The sequence below is a fragment of the Pinus tabuliformis genome, chromosome Q, assembly GCF_031772625.1.
Source record: "Pinus tabuliformis cultivar Carrire ecotype Pingquan chromosome Q, CPIR1, whole genome shotgun sequence".
Classification (NCBI taxonomy): domain Eukaryota; kingdom Viridiplantae; phylum Streptophyta; class Pinopsida; order Pinales; family Pinaceae; genus Pinus; species Pinus tabuliformis.
Window position 1 is genome coordinate 227906132 of NC_142296.1, and position 22990 is coordinate 227929121.

Sequence of the window (22990 nt, forward strand, 5' to 3'; positions counted from 1 at the left end):
AGCTGTGGCATTTTCTCGCAAGAGGGGCAGAGGAAATCAATAGGATTAGACTTTCATTTTATTGTATATGACATTATGACATGATGAGATACATTATCATATTTTTTGTTGATATTTTGAGGCTGAGTTGGGACACAGGAGTCAGGACTTACTATTCAGGACATGATTCAATGTTATGTGTGATTTTAGCGCTAGAAATGATATTAAACATCTTATATATTAGTTTTTTTATCATATTTATGTGTCAATGTATTTATTTTATGTTGTAGATGGTTTAGATATTAAAAAAATTGAAAAAAAATGAATATTTTTGTACCAAACGATTTTTTCCCGCTTTTTTCCGATTTTTTCCCGATTTTTCCGATTTTTTCCGATTCGTTCCCCGCGCCGATTTAATCCCGATCGCGCTTTTCACAACATTGCCTCTCATCCTATAGTCCAAAGTTGACGTAATGCGTGGAAAAATCTAACAAGTCCTACGCTTGTTTTGCCACCTAGGAGCCCCACATGCCCTCTTACCAACTCTAACAACCCATTTTTGCATCATGCCTTCACTATTTAGAAAAATTTCAACATGGCATGCCATCTCCTCATCATTCTTAACATTTTGAGACCAAGTTGACTTTTTTACTTTTGGGACTTGTTGAATTTGTGAGACTGCCATGTTGAGAATTGTCTAAGGAATACTACACCAAGGCCAAGGTCACATACACCTCAATGACACAAATAACCATGCAATAAGACAGGTGTACCCTAACACAAGTTGGACTGATCCGTACACCGGTGATGACCCCTACATAACCAAGCCTTTTGTAAACCATGAGTCTTGAGATCCATCCACAATCCCATGATCCTATACAAGACAAAAAGACCAAGGACTTACCCCAACAGGACAGACCATGGCCGACCATCACAAGGCCTAGGATACCTACATACAAACGAAGACTCCATGGTTTTAACAAGCCTTTTGACTTGTGACCTTGGGCTTACAACGGTGATAATGCAAAGTGTAAAAATGTATGTACCCCCACTGACATGAGGGGTAACAAGACCATACCACAAAAAGACAGTAATAGCAACAAGATTTAATCACTAAGAAGAGTTGTGACACAAGCACCAGTAGAGTTGTTGCTGCAGTTTCACTGTGTCACTATCACCAGTGCCATTAATGTTGACAATGTGTCAAGAGAATTGCAGAAAGAACAAAGAAGAGCGATATACCACCGTTCTGTCAATTTGGCATCTTAATAGGCTGTGACCTTCAGTTAGATTATTATTATTACTATTATTATGATTATAGTATATGAGGGCAAGACACAGGAGGAGACTACGGATGTTTGTAAGACCAAGAATTGACTTGTTAGCATTTTATTCCAGACAAAATATTCCTATCGTAAAAGCACTGAAACTGAAAAACACCAATCTTGGAAGACTTACAATCATTAAGATGTCTATGATGAGGTTTGTAATTACAACTTAAAATTTACCCAAAAATACTGATCTCCCTCTCACAGACACATCTTCACATATGCATGCACGCATACATGGAAAAGAAAAGAAAGAAATATCAATATAGATAAATTATGGAAACAGAAAAAACATGAAGCACAGAAACTTTCTAGAATCACCTCCTGTCTTCAGTGTTTGTCTGCTGAATTATTATCAGAAAGGCACAGTGACTTCTGCTACTTGCAGAGTTCATTTCTGATTAGTTAAGTACACTTAAAGATAGAGGATAAGAGGGTTAAAACATGAAATCAAAGTAGACCGAGGCCTCTAAATTTCTACTTATGGAATCATGAAGTCTTTAATATTCTAGATGGTGTCTAAACTGAATATAGGAATAGGATACGGGTCTCTCCAACTGCTCTGTTGGCAATACCTGCCTGCAGTTTCCAAATAAGACCTGCATCATTAAATAAAGCCTTTGACATTTATATCACCGAAAGATTGGGATTTTATTTCTTACAGCAAGATGCTTCAGCATTTCTTGAATATTCTGGACATAAATCTGGGACACAAGGCCAGGAAAGAAAAAACAAGAGAATAAAAATTATTAATGTCATTTGATCTTGATACTCATCTATGGAGCTATGGATAGGAATATGATTATGTGTATTATTAATTTCAATTTCCATTTAAACAAGAATTATAGATAACACTAAGAAAGGGGCCATACCTCTGTTGCTCCTGAAACAAAGATTCCGTTGCCTTTATTCTCTTTCACCTGTAGGTTGTCCTTCGAGGGATCAAACAAATCTCTGCTAGAAACATTATGCAATATCAGTTTCGAATGTTCAGAGAAATTTAGATATCATAAGCTGAAACATATCATCTGACTTTGCAACTTGTTGAAATTTTCTCATAAAATTTCCAGATACAGTTTGTAATCTCCTTATAAGTTATAACAAAACAAAGAAGAAAATTTGATGGAGACAGAACGGCAACTACTGTAAATTTTGACAATCCGCCTGAATTTCTTGTTTATATTCAAATTTCTAATAATGAAGCTCAATCTCTGACCTTATCCTCTCCATGTAGATTTCCACCTAGCCCAAATGAAAACCAATAGAAAAAAAGTTATACATGCGCATGATTAAAACATCTTTACCAAAGAGAGTTGTATATTTCTCATTTGTCAACTTGTGGAAACAAAAACGAATATCCACGGGAGCTAAGAAAGATACCATAGAGAGCTTAATAATGAACTCAGATGTTGTCTCAGCATCTTCTATTGATTCAAATATGCATTCTACAACTCGAGGAAGAATGCCCTTCTGCTGCTGATCAGATGTTAACATAGTGGGACCCTGTTGCAGTAAGAGACCAATCCAGCACTTAGAGGTCCAGGTTTGTAATCAACCTCTAGATACAAATGTCTCCATCCAACGATCATTTCAAAAAGCCTTCCAATCAAGGGAAAATTAAAGATACCGTTTACATATTAACCAATGTTTCTTTAACAGAAACATGATTCTATTAATAAACAAAAAAGTATAGAGCTACCTCTATGCTAAGCTCTCTTATGAAAATGAAAATTAAATTTTAACATCCACGAGACTAGATATAGTCTATGGGACCACTAGCTTTCCTGTTTTTTGCCTTTTGCAATTCAATCCTCTTATTATTCAAATTAATGATGAGCTGACCCAACTTTCTAACAGACCCCTCACTGAAAAGACAATGACAAAGAACCGATGTTAACATACTACTGTAACTGTCTCTGAAAGCATCACATTCCAAAATGAATTTCTTTTCCGATTCCACTGCCCCAGAAGTGCAAAAAGTACACCCCACTCTTCCCAAGCTTCTTTAGGTCTTTTCCACTGACCTATTTCGCACCACAGTTGATGCGAGTTAGTTCTTAATTGAGCAATAAGAATCTTTGCTCTCCATGGAATGCTAGCTCTAATGTACTCTTTTTGTTGGAGATCACACGTGGGGTTGAATTCTTGAACATAGTACTTCTTCTTTCTACCGAACTATTTTCCCCATATAATGTTTACAAAATTTCTCCATAACATAACTCTTTAGATCCTTGCTATTTGTGGGACATGCATTGAGGTAAATATTCTATTTTTGCATCCATTTGTTGTTTTGTCTCATCCATGATTTCTTTCTTTCACTCATTCCTTCATTGAAGATAACTTTAGGCCATCTACCTTCTCCCATTTGCTCAATTCTCTGAAGATACTTTATGAGACGCACCATAGCAATTGCTTCAATGGAAGTTCTCCTGTTTCACTCAACATTATCTCATAAGAAACCGAACTTTTTATTTTAAACTTGCTCATGATCAAATGTTTTTGGATTTTCTCAATTTGCTTCCATTTTGAGATAGGGATGCTGCTAGCCCACAATTCACACCCATATAATATCACTAGACAAACTAGGAGCCCAAAAAACACTTTAATTGTTTTCCAATCCCATAACTCTGCCTCTCTATATCTGTTTTGAAGAGCATATAATGCTTTTCACCCTTCTAAAATTCTCCTTTCTGCAGTGCTCCCAATTAAGCTTGTTGTTGAAAGCAATCCCGAGGTACTTGTATTCATTTACTTCTTCAAGAATGTCGCCTTCAAAGAAGAACGTATGCTGGCTTTGCTTCTTTTTATTTCATAAAATCATTATTTTGGTCTTGCTGGTATTGACTTGCATCCCCACTGCTTTACAAAAATGCATTTGCAGCCTGATTTTTTACTCGGGATTATATTCCAACAACATACTTCACTATTAGGGCATAATAAACTTTAATCAATAGATCAAAATACCAACAAGTGAAAAATTAGAAAGAAAATGGTTATTCATCCAAAAACTCTGCAACCTATTTGTTCCATGCTTCATACTGCAGCTTTTATCATCGCTATCTAAGGTCATCTTTATCAATTTAGAATTCAAGTTTCACCAAAGTTAGCTCACTTTTGGTTTTCATCTTGACTATTTAGATATTTAGCTCACTTTTGGTTTTCATCTTGACTGTTAAGAGTCAAGACATTATCTTGGTTTCCGTCTTAGAAATTAAAATATCAGTTGCATGCATAATTCCTTTGAGGCATTCAGCATTATCCTTTTTAATCCCCATAAATCTGTCCATAGTGGTTTTGATTATGATAAAGTTAACGAATATGCTGTGGATATTGCCTTCCATTACCCTTCTTGGCGATGGCGTCATTTTTCAGCTCTTATGCAAGAGTGTCGATGCTTGGCTTCCAAGCCCCCCTGATAGGATTTAGCCCCAAAGTTCCTAGTGAGCTTAGTTAGACAATGTATTATCATTGCAAGTTAATATCTCAATGTACATAATTCAAGGGCTTGGTAACACTTGATATATATAACACACATACACACACCCACACACACATATATATATTAAGAAACTTGTCCAACTTAATCTTATGTAAAACTTGGTCCCACCAGTTTTGAAGACATCGGGGACAGTTAGGAATATGTTAGCATCAGTTCCTTGGCATTGTATTTTCAACGAGGGGACTATTAGAAGATTGGGCCAGCTCATCATCAATTTGAATAAGAAAATGATTGAATTGCAAAAGGCAAAAAGCAGGGAGACCGGTGGTCCCATAGACTATTTTTAGTCTTGTGGACGCTAAAATATCATTTTCATTTTAAAATAATAATGAAATGAAGAGTATCATATGTTTATATTATAGAAATATCTCTCCATCATACTTTGTATACTTGCTCTCTTGTGATATCTTGTTTGCGAGTATTCATATTGTTGTTTTGTGCCTTTATTTATTGGTATCATAGGCATAAGATTAGGGTTTCCAAAGAGCTTCATTGTTCCGGTCTCCTTTGGGATTTTCTTCCTACCTGGAACTTCTCATCAAGCTCTTTTCAAACAGTTCAAGAGACAAACAGGGAACTGATTTTTGCTTGGATTGCCCTTACCAATTTTGCCTTTACATCCTTTTTTTCCATACATTTTATCCAATCACAGGTCTTGGTAGTGGTAATAAAAAGCTTTCAGTTTTCTTCCCATCTAATTAAATCCACATAAAGTTACCATTTCATTCATTAAACCCATAGAAAGGTATCATGCTGCTGATTAAACCCACAAAAAGGTCCCATTTTGCTGATTAAACCCACAAAAAAAGTACCTTTTTCACTTATCAAACCTATGGGAAGGTACCATTTCACTGATTAAACATTTGGATAGGTCTAGATGCTAGAGGCCCCAGTTGCAATTGTAACCTGTAGATCATCAGTCTCTTGAAAAAACCAACATCATCAAGCATTCCACATGTCTTGTTGCTATCCATGAAACATCTAGTGACTCTGTATACTCTTAAGACTCCAGATTTACCCAAATTTTAGTTGAGCAAAACCAAGACCAACACCATGTCTTGCTGGAAAGCATTTGTATTCTACCACATCAGCAGGTCTAGCAGTGACAACAGTTTCAGGTGAAAATGATGCAGAATATGATGAGTATGCTCCGGTAACTCCTCACAACCCATCAATAGGCCCTCCAACAAGTTGTGCAACAGCAACCCTCTACACCCATGGGTATCCCCTTACTAAATAGTATTTCATGGCAGACACAAAGTTATTCATCCCCAAATTTGACTCAGCCCTAAATTGGGGAAAGGTCAACTCCTCAATTTGTAGTTTGGAAGCCTTCTAAAAAAATTGTCCTACTTTGACAAGTGCTCAAAGGATACTCATAGTTGAGGTACACATAGAAGAACATGATCTCATGTAGTGGCATATATACACCCATAGGACTCACAACCTCATACCAGATTCAGATCAAACTTGGAATGATTTCAAATAAGTTCACAAATAGTTATATTGATGCAATGTTGACACAATGGTGGAAACTCTTATAGACTTGGGATTGTTACCCTTCATACTTTATGAGAGGTAAAGATGTGATTCTCATCACATGCTAGAGATTTCAATGTGAGTATTGTTACCACAAAAATCTAGCAGGCCTTGGAGAGGGAAACCCTACAAGATAAAAGTTAAACTAAGTGCTAACAATGGGACAGTGGCCCACTGTAACCACAGCCAAGGTCCTCTGCTCTTTATGGAATTTCACCGATGGGGGGAGCCTCAGTGAGATAATAATCGACTTTAATAGATATTAAATGGTTTAGGGTACAAGGTGATGGATTAGGACCTCTCAAGGAATGCACAAGGTTATGATATAATGCTTCAAGAGGCACTTCACACCCTATGAGAGACCTAGACATAGATTGTGCAAGACCTAGGGATTTTTGGATAATCGTGGATGAAGGTACTCCCGAGAACCAAGCAATAATGAGAAAGGGCTTCTTATGATATACTTCACCAAGTACTAAGCTCATACAACTCTCAAAGAAGTCCCTAAGTTGAGGAAAAACTAGCTAGGGTTTCCTTCTTAGGGCAAGAGATTTTACGGACGAAATCCAAGTGGATGCCCACCAAACTTTAGGATCAAGTAGTCAAGACCCTAGGCTTGATGTTTAGGCTCTTGGAATCCCACTAAACCTCCTATGCAATTCGCTCTAATCCCTAGATAGTCGTCCTACATGAAGAGGACCAAAATTAGGGAGGAGAATTTATGGAGAAGAATTGAGTTTGGCCACCAAAGACTTGGACTAGTGCCTTGTCATTTGGATGTATGGCGTCTTAGGTTGTTCAAGATGAGCTAAGATGTCTCTAAGGAGGCCTAAAATCGATGCCCTAGGTGCAATTCTAAAAATTTACCCACTTCAAGAGATAATGCAGTGTCATGGAGATTTTAAATATTTTCCTCCACTAGGAACATTAGTTACATGTCATACATTGAATAACATATGCAATTCTCAACTAAAAAGTCTTTCAAAATTAATTTTCAACGATCAAGGCACAATTTAGCATATTCTAAAAGTAGTAATTCGATACATTAAACAAATTCAAGAGAAAAAATTCATCAACATAAGGCACTTACAAGATGACATGCAATATATCCATCCAATATCCAAGAAATAGCTCCAAAGAAGAAATGTCAACTAGCTTCCATACATCGAAATGCATCCACAAGATCTCCAATAGCCAAAGAAACAAGTGCAAATTTACCCAAGAAGACTAATCTCAAGTGTGATGATGATGAGAGACTCAAATGAGGTCTCTTCTATTTATACACGTCCTATCAAGTCTAATTTTAGCCTAGAAGCCCCTCTTAGTTGTCAAATGGAGGGAAAAACTAATTGTGGTTACAAGCCAACCACATAGCCAATGTAAAATCATAAATATAAACCCACAAGAGGGCCGAAATGTCGATGTCAACCCTACATAGGCCTCTTGGAGACATGCGTTGAGATCTCTTGGTACCAAACTAAAGGAAGAGGACTCCAAAAATCATCCTCTAGGGGTTGGCCCCTAGATATCCATGAAACTCATCATGTGGGCCCCAATTTTGTTTGGTGCACAAAATGGGTGTCATGGGTCTCCTAGTGATGGAAATCTCGAATAGTCTGAATCTGCTCCATCGTTAAGGGCTCAGAGAATGGTGCTAGCGCTCCCACATCTCAAAGGGTGAGACTGCTAGTTTTTGTAGCATCGGATGGTGTTCTAGTCTCGACAGTTATCAAAGAGGTTAAGAAACATTAAGACTCCATAAGCCAGAAAAGGTTTCAAAAAAATCCACCTAGAGATGCCTTAATTAAGTTAATTAATCAACGATTAAAATCCTAAGCCTAACTTTGGGAAAATGATTAATTAACAAGAATTAATTGAGAAAGGTGAGATTTCTCTAGAAACTCACACGGATTGACAAGGAATCTCAGTTGTTGATTAAGATTTAATCTTGGTTGTTGGAGTCCCAAAGCGAGAGTACTAGAAGAAGTTGATGGGTAGATAGAGGAGCACACTTGAGATCGATTTCTTTGGGCAGTTCGATTTTTCTAGAGAGCAGCAACAGTTGCCAGAAGTGTTCGAGCTAGAGAAGGGAAGCAAAGACAGTGAGTCTGGAGGAAGTTTTCCAATTCCGAAAGAGTCAGAAAGAGGAGGCCAAGATTTTCTCGAGGAAGCAGCGTAAGGACTGCATAGTTGCTTCAAAAGAGTAATATGATCCAGCTGAAGAGGAAGAGGTTTTTAGTTCCAAAGGGCCCGAGACGCATTTTTCCAATCAACAGTAGGCAGGACAGCTAATTCAGGTAGAGCATGTGAGGGTTTGCGCTAGGGTGACGCAGGGCCTGTGCAAAGCTAGTTGGACAGCTAGCTTTTGAGAGCCAGTCAAGTACCGGGATTGCTCGGAGAGGGTAAAATCCCTTAGATAGTTTTTGCCAGTAATTCTCTTGGATAGATTCGCTAGTTTGGCGATATTTATTGTACTCATAATTTCTCACTACTGCTTAATAATAAAAACCCTCAGTTGCTGCAATCGATTTTCCCACATTGGGTTTTTCCAAGGACTTTTGTCCAAAAATAACGGTGTTATAATTTTGTGAGTGTGCCAGTATTTTCTCAGTTTCCAGTTTATCTTCTGCAGTATTTTTATTTGTGAAGATTGCAGTGTGATTAATTTGTTGTTGTTATAGCAATAATCTACTAAATAAATTAACAGTTAGAAGAATTAATTCTAGTTGTTGCTGTTAGTTTTTATAGTATCGGATGTGTTCTAGCCATGAAATTTGGTGGAGAGGCTAGAATATATGAGATCTCCAAAACCCAAAAATTGTTTCTAGAAATTCCATGTAGAAGTGTCTCAATTAGATTATTAACTGTTTTTTAAATATTTCCTGAGTATAAACTTAGGGAATATGGTTAATTAATCAGTATTAATTGAGATAAGGTGAGAATCATCTAGAAACTCACACGGATCGATCCAGTGATGCTTAGCCATTGATTAAGTTTTAATCTTGGTCATTGGTGCTCCAACAGTGGATTATAAGAGGAGGTTGATGTGGTGATGGAGAATACACCAGTGTAGATACTCAGTTGCCCAGGCAATTCGATTTTCTCAGTAGCAGTAGCTCAGCAAAGAAGATAGAGCCAGAGGGTGAGTAGCAGGTGGAAGAGGAGGGTAGCAACATTCCGGGAGGAAGGTTTCCAGTCCCTGGAAGAGGCAAAGGAAGGAAGGCTGAAATTCTCATAGGGTCAGTGTAAGCTCTGCACAGAGGGTGATGCAGGAAGCTCAGCACAAAGGCTAGGGAGGTAATTTCGGAGGCAAAAATTCGCTGTGGGGTGAGAGAAAATTCTCACAATAATTTTGTCAGTATTTTCCTCAGATTAGATTGCCAGTTGGGCATCTAAATTATTGTACTCAGAATTGTTGTTGAGGAATAATAACAAAACCCTCATCTGTTGCACCCATTTTCCCGCATTGGGTTTTTCCGAGGACAATTGTCCAAATAAACTGTCAAAATTCTTGTGTGTGTGCTAGAATTTCTCAGTTTTCAGTATTTTATTTTCCGCATTATTTTTTGGTGAAAATTGCAGTTGTGATTTTATTCGTTGTTTGTCGTAACAAATAAACTGCATAATTAAATTTGAGTTAGAAGAATAATTTACAGTTAATGCAATAGATAAAAATTTCACATGGAATTAGAGCACAATTGATCATCCAGAGAGCTCAAAGGCGAAAAGAAGGAATTTTGATGCTCAGTGTGGGTGGCAGGCCAAAATTCCCAAGGGCAACGCAGTATTTTTCCAAGAGGTTGAATTGCTTAAGGAAGACTGATTTTTCTGAGAGGGGTAGAAAAACTCAATCCTTTAAGATCGAGTGATTCCAGAGGTATAGGGAGCAGCTCAGATTTTTTCATTGGGCAAATCTCTAGCTGGATGTAGAGGGCTTTTGCAGCAGTTCACTAGAGCAGAGCTAGTGTTGAGGTGGAAAAGAGGAATAGCACACTATAAATTCTTCAGCATAACCATGGACAGAAGTAACATTCTGGAGACTTCAGATTTGTCTTCCAGATTGGAGGACGAATTTGCTTGCTTATCAGGATCAGCTTCACAAGGTGTCTGGTATATAGACAGTGGAGCATCAACTCACATGAAAGGGGTTAGAGAATATTTCTCTAGCTACAAGGATGAGTAGATGGACTTCCAGATTACTATGGGAAACAGAAGGAAATGTACTCCAGTAGGGAGAGGTACCATAGATTTCCAGAGGGAGTCAGGAGCAAGCACCAATGCTAGAGATGTATTGCATGTGCCAGGATTGGGTATGAACTGATTTCAGTATCCCAGTTACAGGATAAGGGGTATGATATTCACTTCGTAGGAAAGAAAGTGTATGTCAAACACGCAAACTGGAAAAAGTAAGACAGGTTGGAGTTCGAAGTAACAGATTGTACTGGTTACATATTGATTCTCCAATGGCACTAATAGGTAGTGATAGTAGCAGTGGGAAGGAGCTAAATGAGTTATGGCATAGGAGAATGGGACATCTACACCATGGAGCACTCAGGATGCTCAGAGAAACAATAACAAGGGGTTCCAGAACTTGGCACGGAACATGATAATGTGTACATAGGATGCATACTCGGGAAGTATGCTAAGGCAGCATTTCCAAAAGTGACAGCAGAGCCGATGGCATGTTAGGACTTATACATTTAGATATTTGTGGCCCAATGTCCACTAGAGCTCTCAGTGGTGCTGAATATTTCGTCACCTTTATTGATGATCATTCTTGGAAAACCTAGATCTACTTCTCGAAGACCAAAGATGAGGTCTTCGTTCGTTTCAGAGAGTTTATAGCTCTCGTGGAGAAAATTATTGATTTTTGGTAGCATCAGATGTGCTCTAGCCATGAAAATTGGTGGAGAGGCTAAGGCACATGAGATCTCCAAGACCCAGAAATTGTTTGGGGAAATTACACCCGGATGGAGAGATATTAAAATAATTAATATTTTAATGGGGTTCCTAAGTCTAAACTTAGGAAAATTAAAATATTAATGTGTATTAATATAATATGGGTGAGAAAGTTCTAAATAACGAGGATCAAACCAAATCTAATCTTAGCCATTGATGAGGGACTTAATCTTGGTCGTTGAATCGTCAACAGGAAAAGTATAAGAGGAGGCTTGAGGGTCAGTTGGAGATACACCAAGTTGATCAATCAATTCATTTTTTTGGGGCAGGGTTTGTTGAGAAATCGAACTAGTGATCTGTTGTAGCGAGGGACAGTTTGGCAGAAGGTCGAGAATACATATCAGAGAGGCAGAGAAAGTGTCTGAGAGATAGAGCAGAGCCTAGGAACGCTGATGCAGAGGCAGCCAGCACTGACGCATAGGCTAAGGAGGCCAACACAGAGGGCCAAGAGGCTGATGCAGAGGCAACAGAGGTTGCGCAGAGGCTAGCAGAGTTGACGCTAGGTTGAAGAGGCAGCGCTAAGGAATTTTTGTGGGGCAAACTAAGAGTTGGTTAGCTGACGCAGAGTCGTAGAGGGTGATGCAGTGCCTGGAGGGTGATGCAGTGCCTGGAGGGTGACGCAGTTCTTGAGAGAAGCTTGGAGCAGCTTTCGCTATCTAGCTAAGGAACTATTGAAGTTGTTGTGGGATCAATCATCTAGTTGTTGATCAGCCAGAATATCTATCTCCGAGGATAGGTACTTCTACCAAGGAAAATCTCTGAAGGGTGAGCCATTTCTAGCACCCTAGTTGTATTCAAAAACTGCATAATAATAAAACCCTCATATCTGCTGCACCAGTTTTCTCGCATTAGGTTTTTCCGAGGATGATTGTCCAAAAATAACGGTGTTCCTTGTGTGATTGTCTCAGTTATTTCAGTGGTTGATCTGTATATGTGTTAATGCTGCATTTGTGTTTATTTCAGTGTTTATATTTATAAATAACTTGTTAATGGAAAGAACAAGTAGGACATAATAAACCAAATAATGCAATAGGTATTTTTGATGTGTTAGACTTAGAAATTTCAACAAAGATCAATGTGCTTCACTTAGATAATCGTGTAGAATATATTGATAAAGACTTCACAGACTTTTGTGCGAAGGAAGGCATCAAAAGAGAATGGACAACTCCATATAATCCACAACAGAATGGTGTAGTGGAGCAGAAAAATAGAACCATTGTTGGGGTTTCAAAGGCTATGTTATATGACCAGGATTTACCCAGATTTCTATGGGCAGAGGCATGTAACACGACAGTATATATTCAGAACAAGACTCCTCATAGAGCATTGGGGAAGAAAATGCCAGAAGGAGCCTTCACAGGGAAGAAGCCAGAAGTTAGCCACTCCAGAATTTGTGGCAGTGTTGCTTATTACCATGTGCCAAATGATAAGCGTACCGAACTGGATCAGACTGCAAAAAAGGGGTTCTTCATTGGGTACCGTGAAACCTCAAAGGCATACAGAATCTACATTCCTAGCAATAGGAAGATTGAAGTAAGGCGAGACATGAAGTTCATGGAGGACCGAGCTTTCAGGAGATCTTGTTAGATGCCTACAGGTGATCAGAATCAGTCAGCAGAAGCTCCTTTGGTCCAACAGCAAGCATAGCCAGTGGGACAAGCAAGAGGACAGTCACAAGGATCGAGCACTATGACCAGTACCAGTATTTCCTCAAGTGCAGGAAATCCGAGGAGTTCTCAGCAGATGGAGTAGCAAAGGCAAGACAAGGAGCTGGTTGAGCCTCCCACGACTAGTGGTCGAGCCAGCAGAGGAGTTTATTGGAACTCCTAGGAAGAACAAAAGACAACGCAAATAGTCTAATAGGTACCAAGCATTGGTAGCTCAGGTTGTAGAACCTTCTAGCTTTCAGGAGGTTACACAGCATCAAGTATGGGTAGATGCCATGGTAGAAGAGTATAGCTCTATCATGATGAATGATGTTTGGGAGATAGAAGGCCGAAAGATAGATCAGTTGTAGGTTCTATATGGGTCTACAAGATAAAATATGTTGCAGACAACAGTGTGGAGAAATAAAAGGCTAGGTTCGTAGCAAAGGGGTATGCTGCATGCACAGAAAGAAGGGATAGATTATGAGGAGACCTTCACCCCAGTTGCCAGATACACTTCTATCCAGTTAGTTATATCCCTAGCAGCTCAGATGGGATGGCAGATTCACCAGATGGGCGTCAAGACAACCTTCTTGAAAGGGGTTATAGAGGAAGAAGTGTACATAGAACAGCCAGGGGACTTCGAGACTCATGAGAGGCGCACTGCTGTGTGCAGACTGAAAGAAAGCTCTATACGGACTTAAGCAGACTCCAAGAGCATGGAATGGTAGGATTGACAGCTACTTGCAGCAGATGGGATTTGTTAAGAGTGACGCATACCCCAACCTTTACTATGTGATGGTAGAGGGTGAGCCACTCATTCTAGTTTTATATGTGGATGATCTCTTTTTGACAGGATCATCAGGACTCATAGAGGACTGCAAGAGGAACCTAGCAGCAAAGTTCGACATGACGGATTTGGGGTTGATGCACTATTTCCTAGGATTGGATTTATGGCAGAAGGATAGGGAGATCTTCCTTGGGCAAGGAATATATGCTACAGATAATCTGAAGAGGTTCAGAATGCAAGATTGCAGACCCATGTCTACGCCCATGATCACCAACTAGAAGAAGATAAATGCATCGGATGACAAGGATGTTGCCCCACCTTGTATAGACAGCTTATTGGATCTCTCATGTATCTAGTCAATACGAGGCCAGATATTTGCTTCGTAGTCAATACCCTTAGTCAGTTCATGGTAGATCCGAAGAGGGTACATTGGGCAGCAGGGAGGCACATTCTGAGGTATGTGTGTGGCACAGTTGAGTGTGGGTTGAGATATACCCGAGGAGATGATGTCAAATTATGCGGTTTCACAGATGCAGATTGGGCAGGCAGTTCAGCGGACAAGAAAAATACCTCTGGGTACTCCTTCAGTGTTGGATCAGGAATGGTTTCTTGGTGTAGCACAAAACAAAAGTTAGTTGCACTGAGCTCTGCAGAAGCAGAGTATATGGCAGCAAGCACATCTACGTGCGAATTTATATGGATTCAGAAGCTGCTAGTGAGCTTGTTCAAGTGAAGGATGGAGGCGACCAATGTCTACTGTGATAATCAAAGTTGCATAAATCTCTCTGAGAATCCAGTGTTTCATGACAGGTTGAAACACATAGATATTCGATGTCATTTCATCAGAGATTGTGTACAACGTGGAGCAGTCCAGCTATAGTATGTTCCCACAGAAGTGCAGGTTGTAGATATACTCACGAAAGCTCTAGGAAGAGCTAAGTTCATCTATTTCAAAGAACAAATGGGTATGGTGGAGAACCCGTTTCAATAGTAGGGCTAGATTACCTTGGATGATTCTCAGTTGCAGCAGCAACAAATGAGAGGGAGTTGCAGTGCAGATGCAGTGTTGGCAGCAGTACAATAGGGTCAATAGCAGCATAGATGTAGCGTATATCAGAGTTGCGTAGTGGTTAGTGGGCAGCAATAGCCAAACATCAGCAACCTGACAGGAGATGATGCAGAGAAAGGGTGTTGTGGCAAGTTGTGCAACACTAGAACACATTCCTCGCTAAGGGGAGTGTTAGTTTTTGTAGCATCGGATGTGTTCTAGCCACGAAATTTGGTGGAGAGTCTAGAATACATGAGATCTCCAAAACCCATAAATTGTTTCTGGAAATTCCGCCTAGAAGTGTCTCAATTAGATTATTAACCATTTTTTAAATATTTCCTAAGTCTAAACTTAGGGAATATGGTTAATTAATCAGTATTAATTGAGATAAGGTGAGAATCATCTAGAAACTCACATGGATCGATCCAGAGATGATCCTAGCCATTGATTAAGTTTTAATCTTGGTCGTTGGTGCTCCAACAGTGGATTATAAGAGGAGGTCGATGTGGTGATGGAGAATACACCAGTGCAAATACTCAGTTGCCCAGGCAGTTCAATTTTCTCAGTAGCAGTAGCTCAGCAGAGAAGATAGAGCCAGAGGGTGAGTAGCAGGTGGAAGAGGAGGGTAGCAGTATTCCGAGAGGAAGGTTTCCAGTCCCTAGAAGAGGCAAAGGAAGGAAGGTTGAAATTCTCATAGGGTCAGTGTAAGCTCTACGCACAGGGTGACGCAAGAGGATCAACACAGAGGCTAGGGAGGTAATTTCGGAAGCATAGATTAACTGTGGGGTGAGAGAAAATTCTCACAATAATTTTGCCAATGTTTTCCTCAGATTAGATTGTCAGTTGGGCATCTAAATTATTGTACTCAGAATTGTTGTTAAAGAATAATAACAAAACCCTCATCTGTTGCATTGGTTTTCCCACATTAGGTTTTTCCGGGGACAATTGTCCAAAAAGAACTGTGTCAAAATTGTTGTGTGCTATAATTTCTCAGTTTTCAATATTTTATTTTCTGAAGTATTTTTATGGTGAAAATTGCAGTTGTGATTTTATTCGTTGTTTGTTGTGACAAATAAACTACATAATCAAATTTATAGTTAGAAGAATAATTTCCATTTAATGCAATAGATAAAAATTTCACAATTGCAATAGAATTTCAGTAGTGAAATTTTCTCATGGTATCAGAGCGATTTTTATCAGACGGGGAAGCTCAGAAGCGGAGGAAGAAATTCGGTGTTCAGAGGGAGCAACAGGACAAATTTATGGGGACTACGTAGTGTTAAATTTTCCATAGGGCTATATTGTTCTTTTCTTTGATAATTGCATTTTATTATTAACAGTTAACACATTAAGTTCACCCCATAACATCATAACATGTTTTTGATTTACATCATTATTCATCAGCTTATGCAACTAGGTAGAAAGAACAATAATAACATCATCAATAATGCAGCGGAACATAAGGAACACGGGAAGAAAAGCATGCATACATAGAGACATCAAGATTGGTTGGAAGAAAATCTGGCCAAAATTATCTAAGGGAATTGCCCTTCCTCCACAAGCAATCTCGGCACAACTCTACCTCATAAAACTCGTCCTCCTGGACCCTTTGTGTTAGCTTATGCGCAATGCTTGCACAGACCCTTACATGTCTAGCCCAAAACTGCCTCTAATGAAGACGTCCTACTTGTCTCCACTTAGGAAACTGATTCTCTGACCCTCTAGAAGACTTTCTTGGCCTCTGGAAGCTTAATTGAATTTTCCTCCAACCAAATCAAATTGCTCTTCTGAAGCAACTACGTAGTCCTCTGCATTTCCTCGTTGGGAATAACTCGGCCCCCTTGTTGCTGCCTCTCCAGATCTAGAAAAATTCCTCTGGATCATTGTCTCTAACCCTCACTAACTCTACTTCTTCACTGAAGCTCGAACTCTCTGGCAACTGACCCTGCTACTCTAGAAAATCAAACTCTCCAAGTGTTTATGTGTATTCTCCAAGTGCCCATCGAATTCTTCTTATAATCCTCTATTGGAACCCCAATGACCAAGATTAAAACTTAATCAAAGGCTAGGATCATTTTGAAGTCAATCCATGTGACTTTATATACTATTCTCACCTTGACTTGATTAATTCTGATTAATTAACTAGTTTTCCTAAGTTTAGACTTAGGAAACATTAAAAAATAGGTTAATAATCTAATTAAGTCATCTCTAGGTGGAATTTCCAGAAATGGTTTCTCGGTTTTGGAGGTCTCATGCATTCTAGCCTCTCCACCAAATTTCATGGCTAGAACACATCCAATGCTTCAAAAACTAACATTCTTAGGTCCATCATCCTCCTCTCCTTCACAGATGCCATCCCACAAATCATTGAAAATGAGAGCGATTTTAATCTTTCCTAGTAGTTCTTCTTACGAATGATCATTATGCTGACAATGGAAAAGAGGGAATGCATCTACAAACAGAATTCTGAGTTGAGTTTTGTTACCCACCATTTTGTCTATGATATCCCTAAGAGAAAAAAAATTCTCCAAGATGGTCCTCAGCCAGCAGCCAGTAGCCCCTTACAACCACCAACTAGCTCGTTGTGTCATCTCTCTGCCACCTGAGACATCCATGTGGTCCCTCTCCCATCTATCATGATCATATGTTTGAAAATGGGCCTCTCGAACCTAAAGGTATGCCTTGTCATTTGGTAATTGAGTATTGTAGTTTGCTTATCATGGATTAATGGGGGAATTCAGCGAAAAGAGTGGGCTATGTCTGTGCTCTTGTCTCCTAGACCTCTTTTAGATGTTAACCTTGGACCCTAGTCCCGTGGGATCTCTTTTACTAACCTTTGTGTGAAAATTTGGAAGACCCAAATTTCTATTGCAGCAACTGATTAAGTTTCTTCTATTTGTTAAATTACTGAACAAATTATTTACTGTATCCTACAGAAAATACCGAAACTAATACACTGCAGCCTTCACCAATTAAAATTATATGCAGAAACAAGAAACTGAGCAAGAAATAAATAAACAACACAAGTGACACTGTTATTTTTGGACAAATGTTCCCGAAAAAACCCAATGCAGGAAAACTGGTGTAGCAGCCGAGGGTTTGTATTATTAAGCAGTAGTTTTCTAAATACAATCTTTGGATGCGTTGTTGGCTAAAAAATACAAAGAATCTGAGTGGCAGAAGATAAGTGAGAAATACCTCACACTATCACTGGTGATCCAACACTGATCCAAGCCTTAGGTGGTTGGCCCCACGCTAGCTCTGCGCAGCTGCTGCGTCAGCTTACGCAGTTTTGCATCAACCTCTTTGGGAATCTGCGTCACCTCTTCCCAAATCTTCGGTTGTCTGAAGCTTCATTCCTCTGGCTCTCTAGTCTCACACCCCGGCTTCTGGCACTGGAACTCGACTCCCAGCTGAATTTTGGACTCCCTCTGAAGCTCTGCGTTGTGTTTGTGTGAGCTTACGCTGCCCAGCGAAGCCTCTGCGCTGCCTCTTTTTGATCTCTCTCTAGCTCCTCTGCGATGTATTCCCAGATCACGAAATCTCCCTCCAGAACTATCCCTTCCCCTCACTGCAAGAAATCACTTCAATCGATTCTCTAGCGACTGCTGCACTGCCCTCTCTGAGAAATTCGATCTCTTGATTTCTCCCCTATGTGATTTCCAAATTCCCATCAAGCCTCCTCTTATAATCTTCTCGTTGAGAACCAACGGTCTAGATTAGACTCTAATCAATGGCTCAGATCATTTTGGCTTGATCCTTGTCTTCTTCTAGAAGTTTCATCCACAATTTGATTAATACCCTTCAATTATTTTAATTTCCTAAGTTTAGACTTAAGCACCCATTAAAAATAATTAATTATTTTAATAAAACCTTCTCTGGGTAGAATTTCCCAAAATGATTTATGGGTATTCTGGAATACATGTGTCCAAGCCTCCCTGCAAATTTTGAGGCTTAGAGCATATCCGATGCTACCAGAAATCAACACTCCCTCTTCGCGAGGAATGTGCTCTAGGAATGCAACCTGCTGAAGCATCACCCTTCTCTGTCACATCTCCCTCTGCGCTACTAATGTCTGACATCGTTGCCCACCAACTACCACGTAAATGTTGCATCTGCACTGTTGCTGACCCTGCCACTACCAACACTGCATTTGTACTGCAACCTTCATAAGTTTTGCATCTATATTGCAGCTGGAACTGCCACTGCCAACACTGTATTTGCACTACAACCTTCTCCAACTGTTGTTGCTACTGCATCTACACTACAACCTTCTCCAACTACTGTTGCTACTGCATTAGCAACGGAAAAACATCCGAAATTACTAAATAGGAGTTCAGCATGATGCATCTTTTGTTGGAGTTCTGACTGCTACTAGTTTCCGCGCTAGCCCTCTGAAGTCTCTGCGCTACTGCTGACTCTGCACTGTGCCAATTGCACTTCTACCAACTCTGTTATACTCTACTCAGTTTCTGGCGCTCCTAGCTATTGCAACTGTCACTCCGACACTCCTTTGCATCAACTGATCCTGGTCCATCCTGCTACTTTTGATATGGGCTCCCGTAGAAAAGTATTGATCCAAGAGGTTGACTCCTTAAGGATCCTGCCCATCTATAGTTCTTTCAAACTACAGTCCTAGATCACCCCACCTCTCCCCTAGAGGTACCTGGGCAGCCATGGCAAACTCCTCCTACTCGATCTTTGCAGATGCAGCCTTCGGATCATGCTTCTTGTCTTTGTCCTTCTTCTTAAGAGGACACTGTGTAGCGTAGTGACCAAATTCACCACACAAGAAGCACTTGATCTTCGAGACATCCTTCTTCTTTGGCCATTGCTCCTGCTGCCCCTTTGATGCGAGGGCTGCATTTTCTTCCTCCTCCTTAGGCTTCGTCCCATTGCTGTTGTTGCTATCAAGTTTACACTTGACTAAGTCTCTCCTCATCTCTTCCTGCTGAAGAGCAACCCACATTCCTTCCCAATCCAGCAATCTCTCTCTGCCCAAGATATTCTAGACAAACACTTGCCATTCTTCTGAGACTAAATTCAGGGCCAGCCTCACCATCTCGGTAGGCTGAGGTGTTGACCCCACAGTTGCCAACGAGTCTCGGATTTCCTGAAGCTTTGTTAGGAACAGATCAATGTGTTCCCCCTTCTGCATCTGTGTGGATCTCATCTTCTGCTCCAAGTACATATTTCGTTGTTTGGAAGATCCTTCGTATAGCGTGGCCAATGCTTCCCACATTTGTCAAGCAGTATCCTTTCCGGCAATATGACACACTATGTGATCTCTCACTCCGTCGAGGATCAATTGTTTGGCCTTTGCCATCTCAGCCTTGTACTTCTTGAGCAAATCTGGATCTGCAGGTACAACTACCACACTGTCAACATAGGTTTTGAGATCGTGCTCATCCAGAAGGCATGAGATCCTTGCCTTCCAAATCACGTAGTTGGATGCACCCTCCAACCGATCTTGATCTTGCAACCCATGAGATGCCATCTCTACTAGTGAAATGTCGAACTGCCTCCTCTATCCTCTGCGCTGCTACTAGGTTGGTCTACACACTCCCTGCTGGAGTTCGTAGATCTGTTGCTCCCTGTTGCTGCTCAGTAAATGAGAATTCAGAATCCTTGGCTCGAAGTCCTCTGAAGAAGAATTCCCTCAAAATAGTGTCTCCTTCTCTCTTCTAATGTTTTTCTGCCCCAACAACTGCTGCAGAAAATTGCGTCTCACCAGAAACCTCCTCTTTGTTGAAGCTTTTGCGTTGCTCCCTCTGACACTGGCAAACTTCGATCTAGAAGTCTTACCTCTCTATCGACTAACTCAAAGAGATACCTTCCTCGAAAATTTCGCCCTCCTGGCCTAGACTACGCAATCCCTCTAGAGATTTAATTTGCTACCTACGCAGCACTTCGACCCTCCTTCCCTTCAACACCGGGCTCTTTCGGCTCTGCTCTCTTGCTTCACCTGCAACTCTGATACCATGTGAAAATTTGGAAGCCCCAAATTTCTACTACAGCAACTGATTAAGTTTCTTCTATTTGTTAAATTACTGAACAAATTATTCACTGCATCCTACAACAAATACCGAAACTAATACACTGCAGCCTTCACCAATTAAAATTATATGCAGAAACAAGAAACTGAGCAAGAAAGAAATACACAACACAAGTGACACCGTTATTTTTGGACAAATGTCCCCGGAAAAACCCAATGTGGGAAAACGGTGCAACAGCTGAGGGTTTGTATTATTAAGCAGTAGTTTTCTGAATACAATCTTTGGATGCCTTGCTGGATATCCAATACAGAGAATCCGACTGGCAGAAGATAAGTGAGAAATACCTCACACTATCACTGGCGATCCGACACTGATCTAGGCCTTAGGTGGCTAGCCCCACGCTGGCTCTGCGCAGCTACTGCATAAGCTTACACAGTTCTATGTCAACCTCTCTAGGGATCTACATCACCTCTTCCCGAATCTCCTGCTGTCTAAAGCTTCGTTCCTCTGGCTCTCCAGTCTCACACCCCGGCTTCTGGCACTAGAACTCGATTTCCTAGCTGAACTTCGAACTCGCTCTGAAGTTATGGGTTGCCTCTACGTGAGCTTATGCTGCCCAGTAAAGCCTCTGTGCTGCCTCTCTTGGATCTCTCTCTGCCTCCTCTGCGATGTATTCTCGGATCAAGAAATCTCCCTCCGAAACTATCCCTGCCCCTCACTGCAAGAAATCACTTCAATCGATTCTCTAGCAACTGCTGCACTGCCCTCTCTGAGAAATTTGATCTCTTGATCTTTCCCCGATGTGATTTCCAAATGCCCATCAAGCCTCCTCTTATAATCTTCTCGTTGAGAACCAATGACCCAGATTAGACTCTAATCAATGGCTTAGATCATTTTGGCTTGATCTTCATCTTCTTCTAGAAGTTTCACCCACAGTTTGATTAATACCCTTTAATTATTTTAATTTCCTAAGTTTAGACTTAAGCACCCATTAAAAATAATTAATTATTTTAATAAAACCTTTTGCAAGTGGAATTTCCCAAAACGATTTATGGGTATTCTGGAATACATGTGTCCAAGCTTCCCTGCAAATTTTGAGGCTTAGATCACATCCGATGCTACCAGAAATCAACACTTTTGGCTTTAGGGATGGTACTACATGGGAAACCCTGATTTTGGTTGCATGGTCCTGCTCCCTTATCCACATATATCACTCCCGTTCTACAAATTATAACCCCATTCATCATTTATCCCACCTGGGTCCACATTCCTCCACTGGGTCCACATAGGGTTAGTCTTCCCCCTCCCCTTGCCCACACCTTGGGTTGGGCCGGAAACGATGCCCCGGAGGTCGATGCAACTGAAAAGAAAAGTAAAAGCATAATTGGCCACATTTATCAGGAAAATATACCACAAATAGCTAAAGATGGTTGGGACAAACACATTTAGCACGTGGACATAATCCGATACATGAGCTCTACCCCATTATCATGGTCATCACCCTAGTTCCTATAGGCCCTAGATGAGCCTCCTTTATCATTCAGGAACCCCTGATTGTCCCAAACCCTAGTGGGCAATGAACCGCCCTGCCTTAAAGGGGATATCCACTTCTATACCTTACACATCATGCTATTATCCCTTGAGCCCCGAGTAGTTAATCAAAGAAAAATCATAAAAAGCAAAAGGCATATAAAGAAGGGTGGAAAAATCAAGGCCGGGGCACCTCATGAACCACGATTGCTCTCTCCTATACATTATATACCTAAGTGGGGCTTCCCTTTTACTAGCTACCCTCATACCCAAACATGTGGCCTAGAGCTGCCCCTTTCATTCCCTACTCCATTCATCTATTTATCACATGCCACCACCCTTTGAAGGATGTACTTTGGACATACTATCCCTTTAGAGGTAAAAACCACCTAATAGGGTACTTGGTTAACCCTATTTAGAGCTTGGAGACATTAGCACATGCCAAAGCCCACTATGGAAGTGCACGCTATTATGGAGTGCCCACCTGTTGTCCATGGTTTGTAAGTTCTTTAACTCGTTTTTCTTAAATGACTTGTTGTACTGGAAGGCTAGGGGATGCATTGGATCTTATGTAGGATTGCAGATGGTCTCCATTTTTGGTTTCGTCTCCCTATACGGGGTCCTAACCCTTCAGTGGGCTACATTGACACATGTAGGGTGTGTGTAGAAAACCATG

General features: G+C 40.4%; 1 protein-coding gene across 1 annotated transcript in view; it reads right to left on the reverse strand.

Annotated features, from left to right (window-relative positions):
• LOC149219026 (kinesin-like protein KIN-1) overlaps positions 1-22990 on the reverse strand; it is a 181293-nt gene that overhangs the window by 98592 nt on the left and 59711 nt on the right. Inside the window, exons 5-10 of the mRNA XM_089386687.1 lie at positions 2688-2810; positions 2524-2549; positions 2180-2261; positions 1970-2011; positions 1853-1886; positions 1629-1704 (exon numbers count right to left, since the gene is read on the reverse strand). Of these exons, the coding sequence (XP_089242813.1) occupies positions 1629-1704; positions 1853-1886; positions 1970-2011; positions 2180-2261; positions 2524-2549; positions 2688-2810 (383 nt within the window). The remainder of the gene's footprint in view (positions 1-1628; positions 1705-1852; positions 1887-1969; positions 2012-2179; positions 2262-2523; positions 2550-2687; positions 2811-22990) is intronic.